Genomic DNA, 24921 nt, shown 5'->3' with positions numbered 1-24921 from the left:
GAAAGCCGTCATGGTTTGTCCTTTTAGAGCACAGAGACTCAAGTGGTAAGCCTAAAAGTACCACTGAGCTGTGCACACTCTCTGAAATATATTTAGACTGTATTGATCATATATTTAATCATAAAGTAAAATACCTCCTGGGTGAAAGGACTTTTATTCTACTTTAGGTCCTTTTAGTAGTGTTTTAATTTTTAGCACATTATTTATTTATTTATTTATTTTTTTGTGGTATGCGGGCCTCTCACTGTTGTGGCCTCTCCCGTTGTGGAGCACAGGCTCCGGACGCGCAGGCTCAGCGGCCATGGCTCACGGACCTAGCCACTCTGCGGCATGTGGGATCTTCCCAGACCGGGGCACGAACCCGCGTCCCCTGCATCGGCAGGCGGACTCTCAACCACTTGCGCCACCAGGGAAGCCCTAGCACATTATTTTTATAATAAAATAACTTACCAGAAATACAAGTTTGAAAAAAATGAGAATGTTACTACAATCCTACATATATGTACAATTAAGATTATAAGGCTTTCTTAACACAGCACTAAGTAACAAGATGTAGTTTACATTTAACTTGGGATACTCTAGTTCAGAAAGGTCAGTATTGTTAATTCAAGTAACATGAATTCTTCCTATTAACTGGAGAAAATTAAAGGGAAGAGGAGGAGGGGTGCTAATATGATAGCAGTCCTTTTTATCTTACTTTCTTCTGGCTAAGAACCCTTGAAATCGATCTAATACAAACCCCTGGCTATGGAAAAGGACCTGAAGTGATAAAAGTTAAAACTTAATAATTTATAGTTGAAAATTTCAAAACTGTCACTTTCTTGTTTGGAGAATCTCTGCCAAGATGATAGAATTGTGGGCTCCATCCCTTAAGATTTTGATTTAGCTGATTTGGGGTAGGGCTTAGACATCTGAATTTTTGATAGTTTTGTTGAGTGCTCCTAGTTGTAAACCACTCAGGGCAATTTTAACAGTTTTGCTAAGGTTAAAAAAAAACAACCACCACCTGTTATATAATACTATGTAATGAATGGATTTGGGGGTATCTTTTTCTTAGTTTCTGTGTGGAGTGGAGTGAACATTGCTGTGGTCTCTCCAAAGGTTCTGAACTCAGATAAAGGAACTGATAAAGACCTGAGCAGAAGGAAAATGTCCGCAAAGTAGTGGTTGCCAGGTAGTATGTTTTTTTTTGTTTATTTTTTTTGTTATTTTTCTGTACGCGGGCCTCTCACTGTTGTAGCCTCTCCCGCTGCGGAGCACAGGCTCCGGACACACAGGCTCAGGGGCCATGGCTCACGGGCCCAGCCGCTCCGCGGCATGTGGGATCTTCCCAGACCGGGGCACGAACCCGTGTCCCCTGCATCGGCAGGCGGACTCTCAACCACTGCACCAGGGAAGCTCCCCAGGTAGTATGTTTTGTATTTTCAGTACCTTGGAAGTTAGCTGTAAGCCTGAATTGTGCCAGAGGGATGAGACTTGGGTCCTTTAAGTATATATTGTTGTATCTGCTGGACTTTTCTTTCCTTAGCACTTCTACTTTTATTTTGGTGTGATCATATTCACATTATAAACTCTTAAGCAGTTAGGGACTAGACTAAGTCTGTCTCACTCACTGCTGAGCCTAACCCAGTATCTACCATATAGTAGGCACTCACTTGTTAACTGACAATATATTTTTTCTAATTGTTGCTATATATTCTTTACAGTTGATAGTAAAATTGATTTCACATTAACTTTTGGATCTCCGTACTTACCGTCATAACTGTTTTCCTACCTTACATAACCAACTCCTATAAGAAATTCCTAGGAGAAATTATTGATGGAAACATTTCAGATTTGTGGCATTGTCGGGCTGCCGCAATATGGATGTTCAAAGACAAGTATTTCTTCTAAAATTAACTTATGTTCATGATTTCTTCCAACTCCACAGTGGCTGTGAGGTGATTAAAAAGAAATGGGGTGTTGCCCTACCTGTGTTGATTTAACAGAAAGTATTCTGAAGAATCTTAGGAGTGCATCCAGTTTCCACCATGAGTAAGGTAGGATATTTATGTTTGAAAAAATATTTAATATCAACATAAGATAGAGGTAAAAGAGCATTGAAGAAAATGTTTGAAGTTGATCTTATGGAAGCACCTCTCTTCCTAAAATCTGTTCTTTGCTGCTGCTGCTGAAGAGACAGAGACAAAGGGATGGTGGTAGCGGAGGAAGAGGCCTACCTATGTAGACCTTTGTCCTGGCCTAGTGTGGTATTTCTTATACATTCTATTAGATAAAAGTCTTATTGCATCTTTATTATTTAACTGAGTGAACTAGCTCTACAAATATCTAGTAACATTGGGAACCACTGTGGTAGGTCTTGCCACATTTTGAGTTGTTCTCTAGCAGTTTCAATGAGGTCCAGTGAAGAGACCTAAGAAAGAAGCACTGATCTCAAAAGTATTAGCAGTTGGTCTCCTGGGGAGGGGGAAGTTGGGGCCTGGGTAAGATCCCTCTGCTAGTTTGAATGGGAGAAGGTAAAGTAAAATGGAATTAAATCACTGGGAATACTTAGTAATAGGAATTTTGAAGTGGGTTCCCTGATACGAAGTGGTTTGGGGGCAAGGAGATAGGAAAAGGAGGGTTGGTCCCAGCAAACATGGCAAGAGGTTGGGGCCTATGTGGGAAGATGGCAGATGAATTTGAACAATAAATATGTCTAGTCATCTGTTTTAAATTGTTCTTTACTTGTATCTTTTTTTTTTCTTTGTGGCTCGTGGGCTCTAGAGTGCAGGCTCAGTAGTTGTGGCGCACGGGCCTAGCCGCTCCGCCGCATGTGGGATCCTCCCGGACCAGAGCTCGAACCCATGTCCCCTGCATTGGCAGGCAGACTCCCAACCACTGCACTACCAGAGAAGTCCCCTTTCCTTGTATCTTTTTCTGCCACAGTTCATACTACAAATCTGTTAAATACTCAGTTCACCCAGCAACTGTTGTTTCTCATATTGCAGACCTTTGTTAGAAGAAAGGAGAAAGGAATAATTTTTAAGTCTTTACTTTCAGGGCCACTATTGAACAAATGAATATACCTTAGTGTTCCGTGTATCCTGGGCGAGAATGTTATTACAGACCTCATAAAGGTAAAGCTGACCTCTGCAGAAGAGGCCTGTCTGAAAAGGGTGCAGAAACTCTCTGGGAAATTCAGAAGGAGCGCAAGTTTTAAAGTTGCTTAAAACTACCATTCTGAAGTATCGAAAGAGAGTGGTTAGTTACAGGATTAAATACGTCATACTTTTGAATACACGCAAATTCCTAAAAGTCGGAAAAAAGAAGGAGGGAAGAGTGACTCCACTATTTAGCCCCTCAGCTCTTTTATTTAGCATCCAAATGTTGGATGATACTTATTTTTTGTAATTCCTAAGTCACTGCATCAAATAAGGTATTTTGGTACCTCTGATGTACCAGTACTTGCCTTGTATATTATATATGTAGTTGCCATTTGGTCCAAAAGAATGTATGATGTGTGTTTATTGTGTTTAGAAACCGTGATTCTTTTCATCAAGCGTATGCTAATTATTTCGTTCTGGCTGGCTAATACAACTAAGTTCATTTTGTATGCTATAAAAAAGCTGTAACTTCCTTTACCATGTAAAAATAAATGTATACACAAAAATAACTCATTTAAACGTTAGCTTCAGGGCTTCCCTGGTGGCGCAGTGGTTGAGAGTACGCCTGCCGATGCAGGGGACACGGGTTCGTGCCCCGGTCCGGGAGGATCCCACATGCCGCAGAGCGGCTGGGCTTGTGGGCCATGGCCGCTGAGCCTGCGCGTCTGGAGCCTGTGCTCCCCAACGGGAGAGGCCACAACAGCTAGAGGCCCGCGTACCGCAAAAAAAAAAAAAAAAAAATGTTAGTTTCAAACCTAACACTAGATTAAACCTTGCTAGTTTCTATTCTGATAATTTTTACAAGTAGATTTTCATTTTTTAAGAAAAGATCTAAACTATATAAACTCTTCAGTGATGAGTGAGACCAAATGTCTTTCTTCTCTTGGGAGAAGTATAGAGTAGCTGTCTGGCTGCCTGAATACCTTAAAACATCTTAAATTAGAATGTTCATTTCTTTCTTTGTAACCTCATGAACCTTCTAGCGCTCTCATTTTGACAGAGAAAATTCTGTTCTGCTAGATAAGCTTTTTAGGACATGTAGCTCATTGGATGGGTGGCCACAATCTTGACTACAGAACCACTCACCAGAAAGACTGACTTTAGATGACAATAAATGCAGAGAGGCAGTGTACACTGTACCTTCCTCCTTAATTGTGGCCAGACCATCTTGCCTAGTTAACATAAATTCTCAGGTGTGTAGCTTGGTACTGGCCACTCTGCTCCTTTCTTGATGAAAACAGTTAGTTACGGTTCTGTCAGGCCTGGAAAGGAAACAAATCTAGGCAGGACTAGGCAGGAACTGGTAGGAGGGTACCAGCCAGGACCTTTCACAAAAAAAAGTCACTCAAATCCCTCAATTTCAAATATTTGAAAATTTAGATTTCTGTGTGGTATTATATCCCATATTGAATAGAATTCACTTTATATGCTAGAGGATAAATAATGCTAAATTTCAACTCACGATGGATGATATACTTTGCTAAATTAGAAGCCGAGCTTCTTATTTAGGTTTCATATATTTTTCCTAAAGATGTTCAGTAAAAGAGAAAAATTATGCAACAAATTTTATTTAGCATAGTCAGTCCCAACATTCAGCACAAAAAGAGTTTACAGAGGATAGAAAGTGCATTAATAAAAGCCAGTCTTTACCAAAAGAAAACAGAAAATATATTATTGATTCAAAATATTTTACACTTGAATGATAAACTGCAATAACTTATTCTGGGCACCTACTGATATAAGAGAAAGGAAGAGAAGAAAAGAATGCTTTAGAAGAGCTCAATCTCCAGCTGGTATCAGAGGAGTCAGTAGAGGTCACTGAGACCGGCAGTCTTTCTTGCTTTCTGCATTAGTGCCCTCAGCTGGAACTGTTTACGGGACAGAAGACGTACATGCTGTGAAGGGGGAAAAAGTTTCAACAGTTTAGACTGGCTCTGATCCAGGCCCAGGCATGAACTATCAGACAGTTTGTAACCTAGGTGGGAGCTAAGAACCTAAACTCATATCAACTTTCCTTTGGAGCCAATACTTTAGTACATGTGGCTTTTTAAACTCACTGGATTGATGCTGGCAGGTTGTGTTAAGGAAAGTAGTCTTCTGAGACCCTATACAAAGGCCTTCTTCACAGGGAAAGCACCACATTGCAGGATCTGGCTCAGGAGTTCAAGCTGCACTTGAGACAACCAAGATGGCAGGGAAACATGTACTGTGATCCTAACAAAAGTTACAAAAAACTTTTGTACAAACTGTGACTGTTTGTTCCCACTTGGCTAAAAAAGGGGAAGGGCAAGGATGAGTATAGCACAAGGCCAGCTTTTGTCCAGTGCCTAGCAAACAGTGTACCTCTCTTGCCTCTCCATGTGTATCTTTCCCTAGGCTATGCCACCCAAGCAGGGCACAGTGTACAGAAAGGAAGTCCTCTCTAGGGTCCCAGCTATTCATGTGCTTGCACCAGGTCCAAGAGTGGTTTGGCCACACGTTCATAGTAAGACAGGCAAGATCAGCAAGCAACCTGACCAGCCTCGCATGTGCACTGAAGCATCAGCAGCAGCTGTACTGAATATCCAGAGGATGGCTGCTATTATTCCTAAAGCCATGCTCTTCATGACCCAACAGAGAAGTAGCCAAACTTGGCTTACAGATCTTCATGTCTGTACAATAGCATTAAGCCTGGAATATAACCTTTATTCAGAAGGGCTCTATTACCAGCAGGGCAAACCCAATACTTCCCAAGGCTGTTTGATTTGGGAAAACAGGTATAAAACTACGCAAGTCTAAAAAAATTAACAGAGGAAAAAAACAAAAACAATAAGGGTGGGGCAGTCAATGATCTCAGTTTAGATGATGTGACCTGAAAGAATCAATGGAAATCTGACTGTACCTCATGATCCACCCAGGCACAGTAGTAAGAGAGAAGGATTACATTCAGCTTGATGCTATCTCGTGGGGTGGGGAACTGCAGCCACTAGCCCACTTTTCTTCCCCTACTCAGATGATCCTCAGCCCCCTCTGTAGGTGGGAAGACACTGCTCACAGCCATTTATCTCACTTGCTCTCTTTTGGAAAGACAAAGAATTTTAACCCACCTCCTACAGAGAAACCCTCTTGATCTGTGGTTTTCAAGGTCAGTGTCTCTAAAACACATGTTCCGAAACCCTGGAAAGCAGAGCGAGGAAGACATACCTTCAGGAAGACGTCCAGGTCTATTACTCCCCGCCTCAAGGCTTCTCCCAGGTAAAAGATAGTGTCTTCAATAGCATTTTCCTCTGCATACAGATTTAGGATCTGTTTGTATAGTGGGGCTGTGGGAATGATAACTTCATCAATATCATTGTTTTCAGATTGATTTTCCATTTTCTCCAGAGCAGAACTGAGTTCTTCATCCTTCTTTCTCAAAAGTTCTATGTTTTTATCAACCTCAGCCTGAAAACAGAATAGTCCAAGCATGATGATTTTATACTAATTGTAATTATCTGCTTGTCAGACATCTACAATTCAACTTCACAGAAACAGACTTGCTAATAAAACAATGCTTAAACAACTCATGGATGAGATTCATGTATCACATTAGTCAAAGTTAGAGGAAAAGGTGTGCTCTAACATGCTGAGTGAAAACAGGAGATGCTGAGCTGAGCACTTTTGGTGGCAGTGATAAGCTTGTCACTTACCAGTGACAAATGATACTGCAAACTAAGCCATCAGACAAGACACTTTCCAGCAGGAGGTTCCTTACGTGAAAATCATAAAGGAGGTCCTTCTTTCAAAACAAGTGGCCATCTGCCTCAGAGGAATAACTTTCCCCAGTCTGTACAGATGATTCAACACATAGAACTCCAAACAGTTGAACTTTATTCACAAGATACAGCAGGTGGTAGTTGCAGGCTCTGAACTGTACTGGTGTCACTTTGCTGAACTTTTGAAAATAGCTGGCTATTGAGCAGCTCACTTTACACACTAGAACCATTTTATTAGAGTAATGTGTACATACAAATCACTTTCTCCAAAGCCCTCAAACACTTAATAACTCTTTACCCTTTCATCAAAAATGCACACTTGCTGGAACAAATTCTCCATCACAGGAATGAAAGTGAAGAGTGAAGCTGGCACTCAAATTATGCTAGTGCCTCTAATCACTAAACAAAAGAAGTCACAGGGCTGACTTGACTCATAAGGGCACAGCAGTCTGATAAAAATGTGAGAAAGCTTAAGAGCTAAAGGTTGCATACACTATGGGTTATTAAGTTAGAAGGGCTCACCTAGAAGGGGTCACCAAAGATACTTTAAATATAGTTCACACAACATTTGGAAACAAAAAAGAACTGACCCTTAAGTTTGTACCCAGGGTCTGCAGATCTTTATCACGACTTAGAGCTCTCTCAAATTCTTATTTCCTAGTAACTGTCTGGTAACATCAAGCGCTCAAACAGTCCTCCTTTGGGTCAAAACATTATCCCCCAGGGTGAAGGTGCAAGCAAAACTCCTCTGAATACATCCACTCCCCAATCAAAGACTACATTCCAACCACAGGCTGCATTTTTTTTTTTAACAAAGCTGTAGAGGAGCTATGTGAAAATGCTTAAAGGTGTGTATAATTTTTGGAACTCTTTAACTATACCCACAATGTTCAGGGTAACCACAGTATATACAGAACACTTTGCCATGGCTATGATTCAATCTAACTAGTACAACTATTCAATGAGTTACTTACTACTTCTTGATCTAAACGGGTAACCATCTCTTCCAGTTTCTGGTGACCTTTTTTCAGGTCTTCCTCTGTTCGTTTCAAGGCATTGAGCTCTGCCTGGGCACGATCCATTTCCTCCTTCATCCGCCATCTCAGTTTGTCACTGACTGCTGAGATGAGAGAGGCTCGGATAGTGTCCTCGCTGATTGTGCCATCCCTACTGGGACCTGCAGGAGAAAAAGGCAGAAACACTTGCTTATTTTCCAATCTCTTTCTATTCCTTTCACAAGAGCCATCACAAAACAGGACACAATATGAGTCAACACTTTCAAAGTGCGAGGAAAGAAAAATTTTATGTCACAACTTCATAAAACATAACATTTAAAATCTGAGTTGATTCAGAAATACTTTCCCTGCAAGAGATTACTATTAATCCATATTTACCCACTTTCTTGCCTTAACGGCCCAAACAATTAGCTATTTTCTCAATGAGGCAGAGGCTCTATCCCTACAGATTACAGTTATTCCTAAGTCTCCAACAAATGGGACAACAAATTTATACCAAGGTAAAACATTTGATTCAGGTCCAGTCTATTCTCAGGCTTTACTGCTAAGCTGAAGGAGGAAGGAACCCACTCTAGAGGCCAGTAAGACTGAAAATGGGCAGAGTTTCCTTAAACTAATATACAGGTTAACATGGCTTCCCTTCTGTAAGACTTTTACTCCTTTACCCTTTACGAAAAGAATAGGAAAGAGCAGATGTGCAAAGGAGAATGCCACCCAAAATTCAACAGCTGATAAAATTCTGCTTATTCTCAGATTCTTTACTCTTCTCTCCCAAATGTACCTTCCTAGTCAGTGTCTTATATAAAACTTACTCCTCAGATATTTCCTTCAAAAGGTCCTCCCTTTCAACTAAGTATGGATACTCTTTATGACTGTCAATGTTCTTTAGTTAGGGTCCTAAATCAGCAAATGATAAATGGTATTTTCAATTATGTTTGATGATGGAATACACGTGGGGAATTATACTCACCTTTATTGCTTACAATGAATAAAGAATGATTACAGATAACAGAAAGTATCGCTTCCACTTTGAGCTGAAAACTGTTACCACCTTGACGCTGAGTTCTGCTTACTAGGGGGGAAAAAACCCTTCAAGTCAGTTTGTAAAAATGTACCCAGAGTCTCACCACTCATGTTCCCATCCATTATAGGCTCCTTCCTGGTACCATGCAAAGTTGACTGTTTCTTCAAGGAAACTGCACTGTCCAAACCACACCGCAACCAGCGCCACCTGTGCTCTTCAGCGTCCCATCTGATCACAACTCTCGCTATTCCATACACTGGTCTGGTCACTCTACTTTTTGTGGTTTTTGATTCGTAAAGTTGTTTTCTCCCAGAAGCTGGTCCATACCCAGGATACCCTGAGTGCTTTTCTGGGCTTTTGTAAATGACACTGGGAGACCTTGGAGTTCTCAGGTGTTACAGGTTTCAAAAAAAGAGTCTAAATCTAGAGTTGTTTTTTTCCCCTCTTTTTCTTGTTTCCACCACAGAAGAACTACGTTTTTTTTGACTTGGGTTCTACTAAAATGAGTAAAGACAGTGTCTCCCATGGCCAGGTTTTCCTGAGGAGTGTCATTCGTCCATCTGCCCTAAGGACACTGCTTGTACATCGTGAAAGGAAAAGCCCAATATCAGACTCTCCCGCTTAGAGTCTCCCTCTTTCCTGTTAGAAACCTCCTGCTGAGGAGCCCAAACAGTATCCATCCTCCAGTGTTTACAAGGAGGCAATTAATACTTCTGACTGATTGTTAAAATACAAATCCATATATTATATGCTTTTCAGAGTTCACTTCTGATTTTACAAAAATATGTCAGCGTATTATTTCGTATTTCTGAGAAGCAAAACTATTAACTTTCAGACAATGTGTGCTCTGGAATTCAGAGTTGTAAAGCCAGAGGGCAACCTGAGGTCTTGTTTTTCACATCCCTGGCCTCTCAACACCTGACTTTTCCAAAGTGTTCTCATCAATTTACCAGCTACTGCATCACCTCTGGGCTCATTCCACTCACATTTTCCTGTCATCTTCCTCTCTGACCACCTCTTTATTCACAACCTCCTGTATAGACACCGGGATGACTCTAGCAACCTCCCCAAATTCATCAATTCTTATCTCCACTCATTCCTTTTCGTACCTTTGACCTCCCTTTCTTCCACTCCTGGTCCCAGTATCTCCCCTCAGTCCCAACTCCTTGCCCATCTCTCTTAGTCCTGTATACAGGCTGCCTGCCATGGCAGCCTCTCTCTCATTCTGTCAGATCACCAGGACTTCTAATTCCAAAGGCCTCACCTGCCATAACCTAACCCAAATCCTCAATTCTTTGGATTCTTTCAGAAAGCCTTAAGCCCTCCTTCTACCATTTTCCCACAAAGGCAAAAAAAATCCTCAGAACATCTTCAAGGATTGAAAGGACCAGATGGGAGTCTTCCACTCTCTTCTCCCATTCTGCTTTGGAACAAGAATCCTAACCCTTTAATTATGTGCTTCACTCCTCACCATTCAAAAGTACTCGCCTCCCTTTCTCAGCAAGACAACTTGCTTTTCCTCTCAGTATTAAAGACTTCGCTGTTTTAGGCAAAACAGCTGTTTTATTTTCTGATATAAATCGCACCAATGTTTCCTTAGGTCAGTCTCCCAAGGCAATAGAAATAAAAATGAAAATAAACAAATGGGACCTAATCAAACTTACAAGCTTTTGCACAGCAAAGGAAACCATAAGCAAACTGAAAAGACAACCTACAGAATGGGAGAAAATATTTGCAAAAGATGTGACCAACAAGGGCTTAAAATTTCTAAAATATACAAACAACTCATATAACTCAACAACAAAAAAACAAACAACCCAATCAAAAATTGGGCAGAAGACCTAAATAGACATGTCTCCAAAGAAGACATACAGGTGGGCCAATAGGCACATGAAAAGATGCTCAACATCGCTAATTATTAGAGAAATGCAAACCAAAACTACAATGAGGTATCACCTCACACCAGTAAGAATAACCATCATTAAAAAGTCTACAAATAACAGGGCTTCCCTGGTGGCACAGTGGTTGAGAGTCCGCCTGCCGATGCAGGGGATGCGGGTTCGTGCCCCGGTCCGGGAAGATCCCACATGCCGCGGAGCGGCTGGGCCCGTGAGCCATGGCCTCTGACCCTGCGTCCGGAGCCTGTGCTCTGCAACGGGAGAGGCCACAACAGTGAGAGGCCCGCGTACCGCAAAAAAAAAAAAAAAAAAAAAAAAAAAAGTCTACAAATAACAAATGCTAGAGGGTGTGGAGGAAAGGGAACCCTCCCACACTGTTGGTGGGAATGTAAGTTGGTGCAGCCACTGTGGAAAACTATGGAGGTTCCTCAGAAAACTAAAAATAGAACTACCATATGATCCAGCAATCCTACTCCTGGGCATATATCCAGACGAAACTATAATTGAAAAACATAACATGCACCCCTATGTTCATAGCAGCACTATTTACAATAGCCAAGACATGGAAACAACCTAAATGTCCATCAACAGATGAATGGATAAAGAAGATGTGGTACAATATATACAATGGAATACTACTCAACCATAAAAAAAACACGAAATAATGCCATTTACAGCAAGATGGATGCAACTAGAGATTATTATATTAAGTGAACTAAGTCAGAGAAAGACAAATACCATATGATATCACTTATATGTGGAATCTAAAATATGACACAAATGAACCTATCTATGAAACAGAAACAGAGTCAGGGACATATAGAATAGACTGGTGGTTGCCAAGGGGGAGGGGAGTGGGAGAGGACAGGAGTGGGAGTTTGGAATTAGCAGATGCAAACTGGTATATATATAGAATGGATAAACAAGGTACTACTGTATAGCACAGGGAATTATATTCAATATCCTGTAATAAACCGTAATGGAAAAGAATATGAAAGAATGTATATATAACTGAGTCACTTTCCTAATTAACATCATCAACTATACTTGAATTAAAAAAAAAAGACAAAAAAAAATGACTTAGCTGTTTATTTGTAGAGAATTTATGCCAAACCAAAATCTCTAGTTTCTTATATCGCACTATTAAGTCCTAAGTGAGAGCAAAAAGGGGTAATTTCTACAAGTTTAGAATTTTGTGCCCAAAGGATGATTTACAAAATAATGACTAGTGGAGATGGTATCTCATTAAGTCCCCATTTTATGATAAAGATGCATTAACAATAGGAATTTAAAAACTTGTTTCTAAAAGAACTTTCTTATTATATCCTATATGAAATGGTTCCTGTGAGATACAACAAACCTTCTCCCAGAGATTGGGGAACCCAAATTATATGAATATGGTTAGGTATTCAAATGTCTGGTCAGTCATATGCAGCAGTTAGTGTCCCACTTATCTGTGTAGAAGTTACCTGAACTAATACAAGCTTAAGGATCTTTTTATAACTAGTCTGTATTTTTCACACACAACCATATCAACAAACTTTGTTAAAATTACTACATTAAAATGAATCAAGGGACTTACCTGGTGGCGCAGCGGTTAAAGATTCCAAGCTCCCAATGCAGGGGGCCCGGGTTCAATCCCTGGTCAGGGAACTAGATCCCACATGCATGCTGCAACTAAGTGTTCGCATGCCACAACTAAGGAGCCGGTGAGCCACAACTAAGGAGCCTACTGGCCACAAGTGAGAAGCACATGTGCCACAACTAAGACCCAGCAAACCAAATAAATTAAATATTATAAATACAATGAATCAAGTTATAATGATGTTGAATTTTCAAAAACCAATTTTAAAAAACACACTTAAATCCTGGAATTTACATTCTGTTTCTCTTATAAAATACGTTAAGGCAAATGCTACAATACAGGGCCAAATAAGTCCTTCCAAATAAGTCTCCAGCTAAAGCCATTAACATTCAAAATGGGAATCAAGCTGAGGCAGCAATCACCTGGCTTTCTATAAAGGTCACAGTTCACCCGAGGAGGCTAGAAATGCCAAGGTTAGACTTAGTCCTCTCCTCTATCACACATAGACCTTTTTATACAGTATATTTGAACACTTTAAATCCATCTACTTTCTAAAAAGAAGAAAAAAACTAATTAAGATCTGCAATGTGAATGCCAAGAGAAAAACCCAGATTAAAGTTCAAAATTGAATGAACCATGACACTTTAAGAGATTGTTTATATAAATAAGTAAGAAAAACGTTTGGTAGAAGGTTCTTATTCTTGATTGCTCTTCAAACAAAAAAATCTTTTTTTTCCTCAAACGTCTTAAGAGAAATTTTAATATTCTTTATACCTGCTATAACAAGCCTTGGATTAATGAGTTTGTGGCAAACTGCCATACCTCAAGTCCCCACACATTGTTGACCTTTACTCATGCAGAGTCGGATTTCAGAAGTGCCCTTCTACAATTCCAGATTAGCAGCAATTGAAAAGGTAACATAGATTTTGAGAAACAATCCTGAACAAAAACTTCATTTAAATGTCAGATAGGATCCAATCACTAAACTTAATCCTTAGGAAATAAGACGATTTTTCTACTATTAGGAAACCAATACTCTACTCAGTGGATCTGATAATTCAATGAATAATTTAGGCCAGTATCTTCAAAGTACACTGGTATATACACTACCTGATTTTAAACCATCTTTAAACACTTAAAGACAATCAGTTTTATTTATCTCCTAACAGTACTTACTGATGATCATTACTTCCTACAACTCAAAAAGGAGCTCATTTATATTAGAGAAAGAATCCATGGTAACCTCAAAGAAAAATACAAAATAACTATAAACAGTAACTTTTCTGATCTTACCTCTAACCAGCAAAGTGAATCACTTGCCCCTGCCCCCAGCATTTTTCCTTCCTGAAGTTACTTGTTCAAGACCCACATAATGATCTTTGGTCGGGCATTTGTGCTACAGAGCAAACTATGGAGCCTAAGCAATCTGAAACAGAAGACTATTGACCCATCTACTGAGAAACTGGGTCAAGCCCACGTGGATCACTGGATCAAGCCCGTATTATTTCCTTTTAGAATAAAAACAGAAAAACAGGTCAATCTCTGAAATAGGAGAAACATTTCAAACAACTATATGAGCAGAGTCATTCTGATTCGTGCTATTAAACACAAATCAGGCAAATTCATTAAGCTGCTTACAAAAGGCTTTTATTTATAGTCTATGAATATATAAGCTTCTAATACTACTGGCCAGGCTCTGGGTGGGCTATGGAACTTTCTTCCAAAGAAATCAGGGGACCTCAATTTATCTTTTAAACACTATTAGAGCAGTACTCTTTATTTAAACTCTAGAAAGTTTCTATTACCACAATCAATGAGAAAAAGAAAAACAGCAGGTTTACACTTCTTGAAAATAAACACACAGCACAAAGAAAGATTTAGATTAATTTACATAACAATTCAAGTTTCAAAAGTGGAGGTTAAGTATAGACCTTTTTTTTTTTTTTTTTTTTGCGGTATGCGGGCCTCTCACTGTTGCGGCCTCTCCCGTCTCCCGCTTAGGCTTCGGACGTGCAGGCTCAGTGGCCATGGCTCACGGGCCCAGCCGCTCTGCGGCATGTGGGATCTTCCCCGACCGGGGCACGAACCCGTGTCCCCTGCATTGGCAGGCGGACTCTCAACCACTGCGTCACCAGGGAAGCCCTAGACCTTATTAAAATAGATGCCAAAGTAGTAACTACTTCAAAAAATAAATGGCGCTACAAAATCATTCAACTATCATAATCATGAAAGATGCTACAAGCAGGCTTAAGCACAAAGGGCAATTAATCTGAAGGACAGATTCCATCCTTTAAAACAAAATGGGTCAGAATCAAAGTCATACCTTAAAATTATTTTGTGAACAAGAACAATTTAAGAATCTACCATGTTAAAGAACAAAACTGGAGGTATCATGCTCCCTGATTTCAAACTACACTACAAAGCTTTTCAGTAATCAAAACAGTATGGTACTGGCATAAAAACAGACACATAGATCAACTGGACAGAACAGAGAGTCCAGAAATAAACCCACACTTATATGGTCAATTAATCTATGATAAAGGAGGGAAGAATACAGAACGGGGAAAAGACAGCCTCTTCAATAAATGGTTTTGGGAAAACTGGACTTTCTCACACTATATACAAAAATAAACTCAGAATGGGTTAAAATTAAATGTAAGACCTGAAACCGTTAAGACTCCTAGAAGAAAACATAAGCAGTACTAGGGATGTAATGTACAACATGATTAATACAATTAACACTGCTATATTTTATTTATTTTTGTTTATTTATTTATTTATGGCTGCCTTGGGTTTTCACTGCTGCGCACGGGCTTAGTTGCAGTGAGCAGGGGCTACTCTTTGTTGCGGTGCGCGGGCTTCTCATTGCAGTGGCTTCTCTTGTTGCGGAGCAAGGCCTCTAGGAGCACAGGCTTCAGTAGTTGTGGCACGCAGCTTCAGTAGTTGTGCTTCGCGGGCTCTAGAGCTCAGGCTATAGAGCGCAGGCTCAGTAGTTGTGGCGCACGGGTTTAGCTGTTCCGCGGCATGTGGGATCTTCCTGGACCAGGGATCGAACCCATGTCCCCTGCACTGGCAGGTGGATTCTTAACCACTGCACCACCAGGGAAGTCCTGCTATATGTTATATAGGAAAGTTGTTAAGAGTAAATCCTAAAGAGTTCTCATCACAAAGAAAAAAAATATATTTTCTTGTATCTATAGGAGATGACAGATGTTCACTAAACTTACTGTGGTAATCATTTCATGATGTATGTAAGTCAAATCATTATGCTGTACACCTTAAACTTATAAAGTGCTGTAAGTCAATTATATCTCAATACAACTGTAAGAAAAAAAGTTAAAAAAAAAAAAGAAAACATGGGGAGTACTCTGACATTGGTCTTAATATTTTTTTGGATATGTCTCTTCAGGCAAGGGAAACAAAAGCAAAAAAAACCCCAAAAAACAAACAAACAAAAAAACCAAATGGGAGACTACATCAAACTAAAAAAGCTTTTGACCAGCAAAAGAAACTATCAACAAAAAGAAAACGCAGCCTACTGAATGGGAGAAGATGGCTGCAAAAAATATCCGATAAGGGGTTAATATCCAAAATATACAAAGAACTCATACAAGTCAACATCAAAAAACAAATGGCCTGATTAAAAAATGGGCAGAGAACCTGAATAGTTTTCCAAAGAAGGCATACAGATGGCCAACAGGCACATGAAAAGATGCTCAACATCACTAATCATCAGGGAAATGCAATCAAGACCACAATGAGGTATCACCTCACACCTGTCAGAATGGCTATTATCAAAAAGAAAACAAATAATAAGTGCTGGTGAGGATGTGGAGAAAAGGAAACCCGTGCTAGTAGTAATGCAAATTGGTGCAGCCACTATGGAAAACAGTATGGAGGGGTTCCTCAAAAAATTAAAAATAAAACTACCATATGACCCAGCAATTCCACTTCTGGGTATTTTTCTGAAGAAAACAAACACAGTCATTCAAAAAGATGTATGCACCCCTGTGTATTGCAGCATTATTACAATAGCCAAGATATGGAACGAAGCAACCTAAGTGTCCATCCATAGATGAATGATTACCCCTCCTCAGCGTATGTGACCACATCCTCTGTCCCCACACTGGTCCGAGCCACCATCTCAGACCCAGATTCTTGCAGTGGCCTCCTCGGGGTGGGGAGCTCTGCTGCCACCCTTCCCTCCCGGGGTCTGGCACAGAGGCATCTGTTATAATAGCAATCAGATCAGATCACTCCTCTGCTCAAAGCCTGCCTGTGGCTCCGCAGCTCACGTAGAGGAAAAGGCACAGGCCTCCTCCCCCGACCCACAAGGGCTTACTTGAGCCAGCCCTGTTTCCCCTCCGACCCCATCTCTCTGTGCACGCCTCGCTCACACCACTAGTCTCTTTGCAGTTCCTTGAACCATAAACATACTCCCATCTCAAAGTATAAGGCACAGAAGCCTTTTTCCAGTCTTGGAGATCTCCAGGTCACCATCCAAGCGAGCAGAGCACGGATGGGGCTGAAACAGCAAACCAGTGTGTTTGGGGCTCAAGGAGTGACAGGAGGCCAGTGGTGTGAGCAAGGTGGATATAGAGGAGGTGAGATCAGAATGCAGTCCTCACCCTCCAGGTCTTCCTGTGCCCCTCTTTCGTCTGAATGTTCCTAGGTAGCATTTATCTCCATCTGGTGCATTGTATACTATGCTGTAAGTTTGTTTTCTGTCTTCCCCCATTGAAATGTAAACTCCATGAAGGCAGGAAGTTACTTTGTGTTGTTCTTACTCCTGGCATGTAGCAAGCACTTAGTAAATATATGTTGAATGACTAAATGAATAAACAAATAACTGAAGAAAAAAATAGATGAATGGATAAAGAAAGTGTGGTATGGGCTTCCCTGGTGGCACAGTGGTTAAGAATCTCCCTGCCAATGCAGGGTACACGGGTTTGAGCCCTGGCCCAGGAAGATCCCACATGTGGCGGAACAACTAAGCCTGTGCACCACAACTACTGAGCCCATGAGCCACAACTACTGAGCCCATGTGCCACAACTACTGAAGCCCACGTGCCTAGAGCCCATGCTCCGCAACAAGAGAAGCCACCGCAATGAGAAGCCCGCGCACTGCAATGAAGAGTAGCCCCTGCTCGCCACAGCTAGAGAAAGCCCGTGCACAGCAACAAAGACCCAGTGCAGCCAAAAATTAGTTAATTAATTAATTAAAAAAAGAAAAAGAAAATATGGTATGTATTTGTGTGTATACGTGTGTGTGATGTACTGATGGTACATCCTCCGATGAACTTCATAAAAGAGCCAATTTGTCCACTGACTTTCTTCACACGTATATTCATAACATGTAGAGGTTTCGTTGAGTGGGACCACACTTTTCTGGGTACCATACTGGACCACACTCTAGTAACATTCTTAAACATTTACTTGATAAATCTTTTTTTTTTAAGATTTATTTATTATTTATTTTTGGCTGTGCCGGGTGTTAGTTGTGGCATGCGGGATCTTTGCTGCAGCGCATGGGCTTCTCTCTAGTTGTGGCATGCAGTTTTTCTCTTCTTTAGTTGTGGCGCGCAGGCTCTAGGGCACGTGAGCTCTGTAGTTGTGGTGCGCAGGTTCCAGAGAGTGTGGACTCTGTAGTCTGCAGCACGTGGGCTCTAGTTGAGGCGCACAAGCTCAGTAGTTGCGGCATGCGGGCTTAGTTGCCCCGCAGCATGTGGGATCTTAGTTCCCTGACCAGGGATTGATCCCGCATCCCCTGCATTGCAAGGCAGATTCTTTATCACTGAACCGCCAGGGAAGTCCCGATAAATCTTAAATCTTTCTTAATTTGGATTAAAATATCAAACAACTTCATCACTCCCAGATCATTGCCACCTGGGTGCACCACCAGCACATCAGGGTCTGACAGAGAGTGCTATGCATGAATCAAGGTGGAGTGACTGGTCCCTCATGCCACTCTTCCCTATCCAATAGAGTTTGGAATTCTCCATGGGAATGCCCAGCTGGGGACCAAAGCTTTTCTTGAATGCCCGTTTTTCAGCCCTGAAAACATACAGATGACCAATATCCATACCTGCTTCTGCTGTATTCTGGCATGTGCTATTAAGAGAACAAACAAGTATTAATGTTGCCTCCTAAATTTATTCCTTGTAACTTGGTGCCGGTCAAGTAGTTTTAAACCTTTAAAATCAGAGTTCAAGTTCTCTTATAGTTTTGGCAATGCCAACTTGGTAAAAGTTATATGCCAGTCCTAACAAAAATGTTTTACTCTTAAGAAGCATAATTGAATCTGAAGAAACAGAAACTTAAAGTTTTAAGTTTTTTAGATATCAAGAAAAGTTTACCTTCCTTCTGATGCTTTTGTTGATATATAATGCCTGCAATGGGCAGAAAATCTAAGGAAAACTGTCCAAATTCCACAGCTTTTCCCACTGATCTTCCAGTAGAAAATGTTTTTGCTAGTAACTTGCAAAGATGATATACAAAAAATACACCTGGGACTTCCCTGGTGGCACAGTGGTTAAGAATCCGCCTGCCAATGCAGGGGACATGGGTTCCATCCCTGGTCCGGGAAGATCCCACATGCCACAGAACAAGTAAGCCCGTGCACCACAACTACTGACCCTGCGCTCTAGAGCCTGAGTGCCACAACTACTTGAGCCCACATACTGCAACTACTGAAGCCCACGCGCTCTAGGGCCTGCGTGCCGCAACTACTGAGCCCACGTGCTGCAACTACTGAAGCCTGTGCGCTCAGAGCCCATGCTCCGCAACAAGAGAAGCCATCACAATGAGAAGCCCGAGCACTGCAACGAAGAGTAGCCTCCGCTCGCTGCAACTAGATAAAGCCCATGTGAAGCAACAAAGACCCAACGCAGCCAAAAAACAAAACAAAAAGAACACCTGGTCTTACAGTAACTTCAAGGAAGAATTTAAGTTATAGATCACAACTTTCCCTCATTAAATAATACAACTGAATTAAAATATCACTGCAATTGCCCAGACCTGATGGAAAAGCACCACCAACAGGTTTTTCACTATTCAACAGCTACCTTCACTGCTTAGTCAATGCCCTCAGTGAGCACCAATCTCATGAAGGTGGTTTTAAAAGTCAGGTTAGGCAGGAAGCTGTCTGCCAGGTGACAAAAAAGCTATAAAAAGAGATGACAAAACAAATTCTTTGATTTTCTTATAAAGGTTGTTGTTCAAAATGTACATGTAATGGAGTCAGAAAGAGCTGTTTTAAAGTCCCAAGATCTGCACAATCCTCAGTCTTCTGCAGTGTTTCAGAAGAGACTGCTATTAAGAATGTAATCTCTATTACTTCTTTTTTTTTCCCCCCAACCTCACTGCATAGCATGTGAAATCTTGGGATCTTAGTGCCCCGACCAGAGATTGAACCCTCGCCCCCTTGCAGTGGAAGTGCGGAGTCTTAACCACTGGACCGCCAGGGAAGTTGCCTCTATTACTTCACTTTAAGTGGTTCTTTTACTTCAATATTGTTGGAGATGGTTAAAAATCAACGCTTGCACAGGCATCCACATCAATAATAAGACATGAGTTAGTTAATGATGCCATGAAACTGGTGTTTGTTTTACATCATAAAATCAAAATCTTTAAAGTGAAACTATCAAGTTCCACAAAGGATAAATAACCACTTTCATTCTTTCTCATGGCCTTAGTAGCACAGAGAATAATAGCACAAATCCTGATGGCCACTGACAGACTAAGAAAATGTTCACTATCTGTGAACTCTAATATTCAGATGATACTTTTATGTTTCTGCTTTCCTTTATGACAATTTTGAAGTTCAACAGTTTTGCACAATGTACTACTAAAATATGAAAAAAATCACGTAGGTAAGCAACAAAGGGTAGAAAAACAACATACATTAAAAGGATATCCTAGATTATAAAATGATAATTTGTTTTTAGCCTTTCTAAGAAAGTACTCTTAAAAGTACTTTAAAGAGCTTCCCTGGTGGCGCAGTGGTTGAGAGTCCGCCTGCCGATGCGGGGGACGCGGGTTCGTGCCCCGGTCCGGGAGGATCCCACATGCCGTGTAGCGGCTGGGCCCGTGAGCCATGGCCGCTGGGCCTGTGCGTCCGGACCCTGTGCTCCGCAACGGGAGAGGCCACAACAGTGAGAGGCCCGCGTACCAAAAAAAAAAAAAGTACAACATTAATTGCTTTGATTCTTGTTATAAAAGCAAACATTAGATTTGATTTAAAATGTACCCTTTTCCGAGAGGCATCCGGGAAGATGGCGGAAGAGTAGGACGCGGAGATCACCTTCCTCCCCACAGATACACCAGAAATACATCTATACGTGGAACAGCTCCTACAGAACACCTACTGAACGCTGTTAGAAGACCTCAGACCTCCCAAAAGGCAAGAAACCCCCCAAGTACCTGGGTAGGGCAAAAGAAAAAAGAATAAACACAGACAAAAGGATAGGGACAGGAGCTGCACCAGTGGGAGGGAGCTGTGAAGGAGGAAAAGTTTCCACACACTAGGAAGCCCCTTCGCGGGCGGAGACTGCGGGTGGCGGAAGGTGAAAGCTTCGGAGCCGCGGAGGAGAGCGCAGACTCAGGGGTGCAGGGGACAAAGCATAGACATTCCCGCACGCACAGAGGATCGGTGCCGGCCAGCACTCACCAGCCCAAGAGGCTTGTCTGCTTCCCCACCGGGGCGGGCGGGGCTGGGAGCTGAGGCTCGGGCTTTGGTCAGAGCGCAGGGAGAGGACTGGGGTTGGCCGTGTGAACACAGCCTGCAGGGGGTTAGTGCGCCACAGCTGGCCAGGACGGAGTCCAGGGAAAAGTCTGGACCTGCCGAAAAGGCAAGAGACGTTTTCTTCCTTCTTTGTCTCCTGGTGCGCGAGGAGAAGGGATTAAGAGCGCTGCTTAAAGGAGCTCCAGAGACTGGCGCGAGCCGCGGCTAAAAGCACGGACCCCAGAGACAGGCATGAGACGCTAAGGCTGCTGCTGCCGCCACCAGGAAGCCTGTGTGCGAGCACAGGTCACTATCCACACCCCCTTCCGGGGAGCCTGTGCAGCCCGCCACTGCCAAGGGTCCCGCGATCCAGGGAAAACTCCACTGGGAGAACGCACGGGGCGCCTCAGGCTGCAGCAATGTCATGCTGGCCTCTGCTGCCGCAGGCTCGCCCCGCACTCCGTGCCCCTCCTTCCCCCGAGCCTGAGTGAGCCAGAGCCCCCAAGTCAGCTGCTCCTTTAACCCCATCCTGTGTGAGCGAAGAACAAATGCCCTCCGGCGACCTACACACAGAGGCGGGGCCAAATGCGAAGCTGAGCCCCTGGGAGCTGTAAGAACAAAGAATAGAAAGGGAAATCACTCCCAGCAGCCTCAGAAGCAGCGGATTAAAGCTCTACAATCAATTTGATGTACCTGCATCTGTGAAATACATGAATAGACAACGAATCAGCCCAAATTAAGAAGGTGGACTTTGGGAGCAACATTTATGATTTTTTTCCCTTTTCCTTTTTCTGTGAGTGTGTATGTGTTTGCTTCTCTGTGAGATTTTGTCTGTATAGCTTTGCTTCCACCATTTGTCCGAGGGTTATATCCGTCCGTTTTTTTAATTTTTTTCTTAATAATTACTTTTTATTTTAATAACTTTATTATATTTTATCTTACTTTATTTTATTTTACTTTATCTTCTTTCTTTTTTCTCCCTCCTTTCTTTCTTTCTTTCTCTCTCTCTTTCTTTCTTGTTTTCTTTCTTTCTTTCTACTTCTACTAATTCTTTCTTTCTACGTTGTTTCCCTTTTATTCTGAGCCATGTGGATGAAGGTCTCTTGGTGCTGCAGCCAGGAGTCAGTGCTGTGCCTCTGAGGTGGGAGAGCCAACTTCAGGACACTGGTCCACAAGAGACCTCCCAGCTCCACGTAATATCAAATGGCGAAAATCTCCCAGAGATCTCCATCTCAACACCAACACCCAGCTTCACTCAACAGCTAGCAAACTACAGTGCTGGACACCCTATGCCAAACAACTAGCAAGACAGGAACACAACCCCACCCATTAGCAGAGAGGCTGCCTAAAATCATAACAAGTCCACAGACACCCCAAAATACACCACCAGACGTGGACCGGCCCATCAGAAAGACAAGATCCACCCTCATCCACCAGAACACAGGCACTAGTCCTCTCCACCAGGAAGCGTACACAACCCACTGAAACAACTTTAGCCACTGGGGACAGATACCAAAAACAGGAACTACGAACGTGCAGCGTGCAAAAAGGAGACCCCAAACACAGTAAGATAAGCAAAATGAGAAGATAGAAACACACACAGCAGATGAAAGAGCAAGATCAAAACCCACCAGACCTAACAAATGAAGAGGAAATAGGCAGTCTACCTGAAAAAGAATTCAGAATAATGATAGTAAAGATGATCCAAAATCTTGGAAAAAGAATAGAGAAAATGCAAGAAACATTTAACAAGGACCTAGAAGAACTAAAGATGAAACAAGCAATGATGAAAAGCACACTTAATGAAATTAAAAATACTCTAGAAGGAATCAATAGCAGAATAACTGAGGCAGAAGAACGGATAAGTGACCTGGAAGATAAAATAGTGGAAATAACTACTGCAGAGCAGAATAAAGAAAAAAGAATGAAAAGAACTGAGGACAGTCTCAGAGACCTCTGGGACAACATTAAACGCACCAACATTCGAATTATAGGGGTTCCAGAAGAAGAAGAGAAAAAGAAAGGGACTGAGAAAATATTTGAAGAGATTATAGTTGAAAACTTCCCTAATATGGGAAAGGAAATAGTTAATCAAGTCCGGGAAGCACAGAGAGTCCCATACAGGATAAATCCAAGGGGAAACACGCCAAGACACATATTAATCAAACTGTCAAAAATTAAATACAAAGAAAACATATTAAAAGCAGCAAGGGAAAAACAACAAATAACACACAAGGGAATCCCCATAAGGTTAACAGCTGATCTCTCAGCAGAAACTCTGCAAGCCAGAAGGGACTGGCAGGACATATTTAAAGTGATGGAGGAGAAAAACCTACAACCAAGATAAGTCTACCCAGCAAGGATCTCATTCAGATTTGACAGAGAAATTAAAACCTTTACAGACAAGCAAAAGCTGAGAGAGTTCAGTGCCACCAAACCAGCTTTACAACAAATGCTAAAGGATCTTCTCTAGGAAGAAACACAAGAGAAGGAAAAGACAATAACAATCCCAAAACAATTAAGAAAATGGGAATAGGAACATACATATCGATAATTACCTTAAAGGTAAATGGATTAAATGCTCCCACCAAAAGACACACACTGGCTGAATGGATACAGAAACAAGACCCATATATATGCTGTCTACAAGAGACCTACTTCAGACCTAGAGACACATACAGACTGAAAGTGAGGGGATGGAAAAAGATATTCCATGCAAATGGAAACCAAAAGAAAGCTGGAGTAGCAATTCTCATATCAGACAAAACAGACTTTAAAATAAAGACTATTACAAGTGATAAAGAAGGACACTACATAATGATCAAGGGATCGATCCAAGAAGAAGAGATAACAAATTGTAAATATTTATGCACCCAACATAGGAGCACCTCAATACATAAAGCAAATACTAACAGCCATAAAAGGGGAAATCGACAGTAACACATTCATAGTAGGGGGACTTTAACACCCCACTCTCACCAATGGACAGATCATCCAAAATGAAAATAAATAAGGAAACACAAGCTTTAAATGATACATTAAACAAGATGGACTTAATTGATATTTATAGGACATTCCATCCAAAAACAACAGAATACACATTTTTCTCTAGTGCTCATGGAACATTCTCCAGGATAGATCATATCTTGGGTCACAAATCAAGCCTTGGTAAATTTAAGAAAATTGAAATTGTATCAAGTATCTTTTCTGACCACAACGCTATGAGACTAGAGATAAATTACAGGAAAAGATCTATAAAAAATACAAACACATGGAGGCTAAACAATACACTACTTAATAACGAAGTGATCACTGAAGAAATCAAAGAGGAAATTAAAAAATACCTAGAAACAAATGACAATGGAGACACGACGCCTCAAAATCTATGGGATGCAGCAAAATCAGTTCTAAGAGGGAAGTTTATAGCAATACAATCCTACCTTAAGAAACAGGAAACATCTCAAATAAACAACATAACCTTGCACCTAAAGCAATTAGAGGAAGAAGAACAAAAAACCCCCAAAGTTAGAAGAAGGAAAGAAATCATAAAGATCAGATCAGAAATAAATGAAAAAGAAATGAAGGAAACGATAGCTAAGATCAATAAAACTAAAAGCTGGTTCTTTGAGAAGATAAACAAAATTGATAAACCATTAGCCAGACTCATCAAGAAAAAAAGGGAGAAGACTCAAATCAATAGAATTAGAAATGAAAAAGAAGTAACAACTGACACTGCAGAAATACAAAAGATCATGAGAGACCACTACAAGCAACTCTATGCCAATAAAATGGACAA

General features: G+C 41.3%; 1 protein-coding gene across 3 annotated transcripts in view; it reads right to left on the bottom strand.

Annotated features, from left to right (window-relative positions):
• Positions 1–4698: 4698 nt before the first annotated feature.
• TSG101 (tumor susceptibility 101) overlaps positions 4699–24921 on the bottom strand; it is a 58259-nt gene continuing 38036 nt past the window's right edge. For 2 of the 3 annotated variants that reach the window (XM_004263903.3, XM_033409046.2), the window contains 3 exons: positions 7855–8057; positions 6330–6569; positions 4699–5041 (listed from right to left, as the gene is read on the bottom strand). In XM_004263903.3, the coding sequence (XP_004263951.1) occupies positions 4952–5041; positions 6330–6569; positions 7855–8057 (533 nt within the window). In that variant the 3' untranslated portion in view covers positions 4699–4951. The remainder of the gene's footprint in view (positions 5042–6329; positions 6570–7854; positions 8058–24921) is intronic. The other variant, XR_004477936.2, reaches the window with a different exon arrangement.

Source organism: Orcinus orca, chromosome 8 (assembly GCF_937001465.1).
Source record: "Orcinus orca chromosome 8, mOrcOrc1.1, whole genome shotgun sequence".
Lineage (NCBI taxonomy): Eukaryota > Metazoa > Chordata > Mammalia > Artiodactyla > Delphinidae > Orcinus > Orcinus orca.
This window is presented reverse-complemented; position numbering and strand designations above follow the sequence as displayed.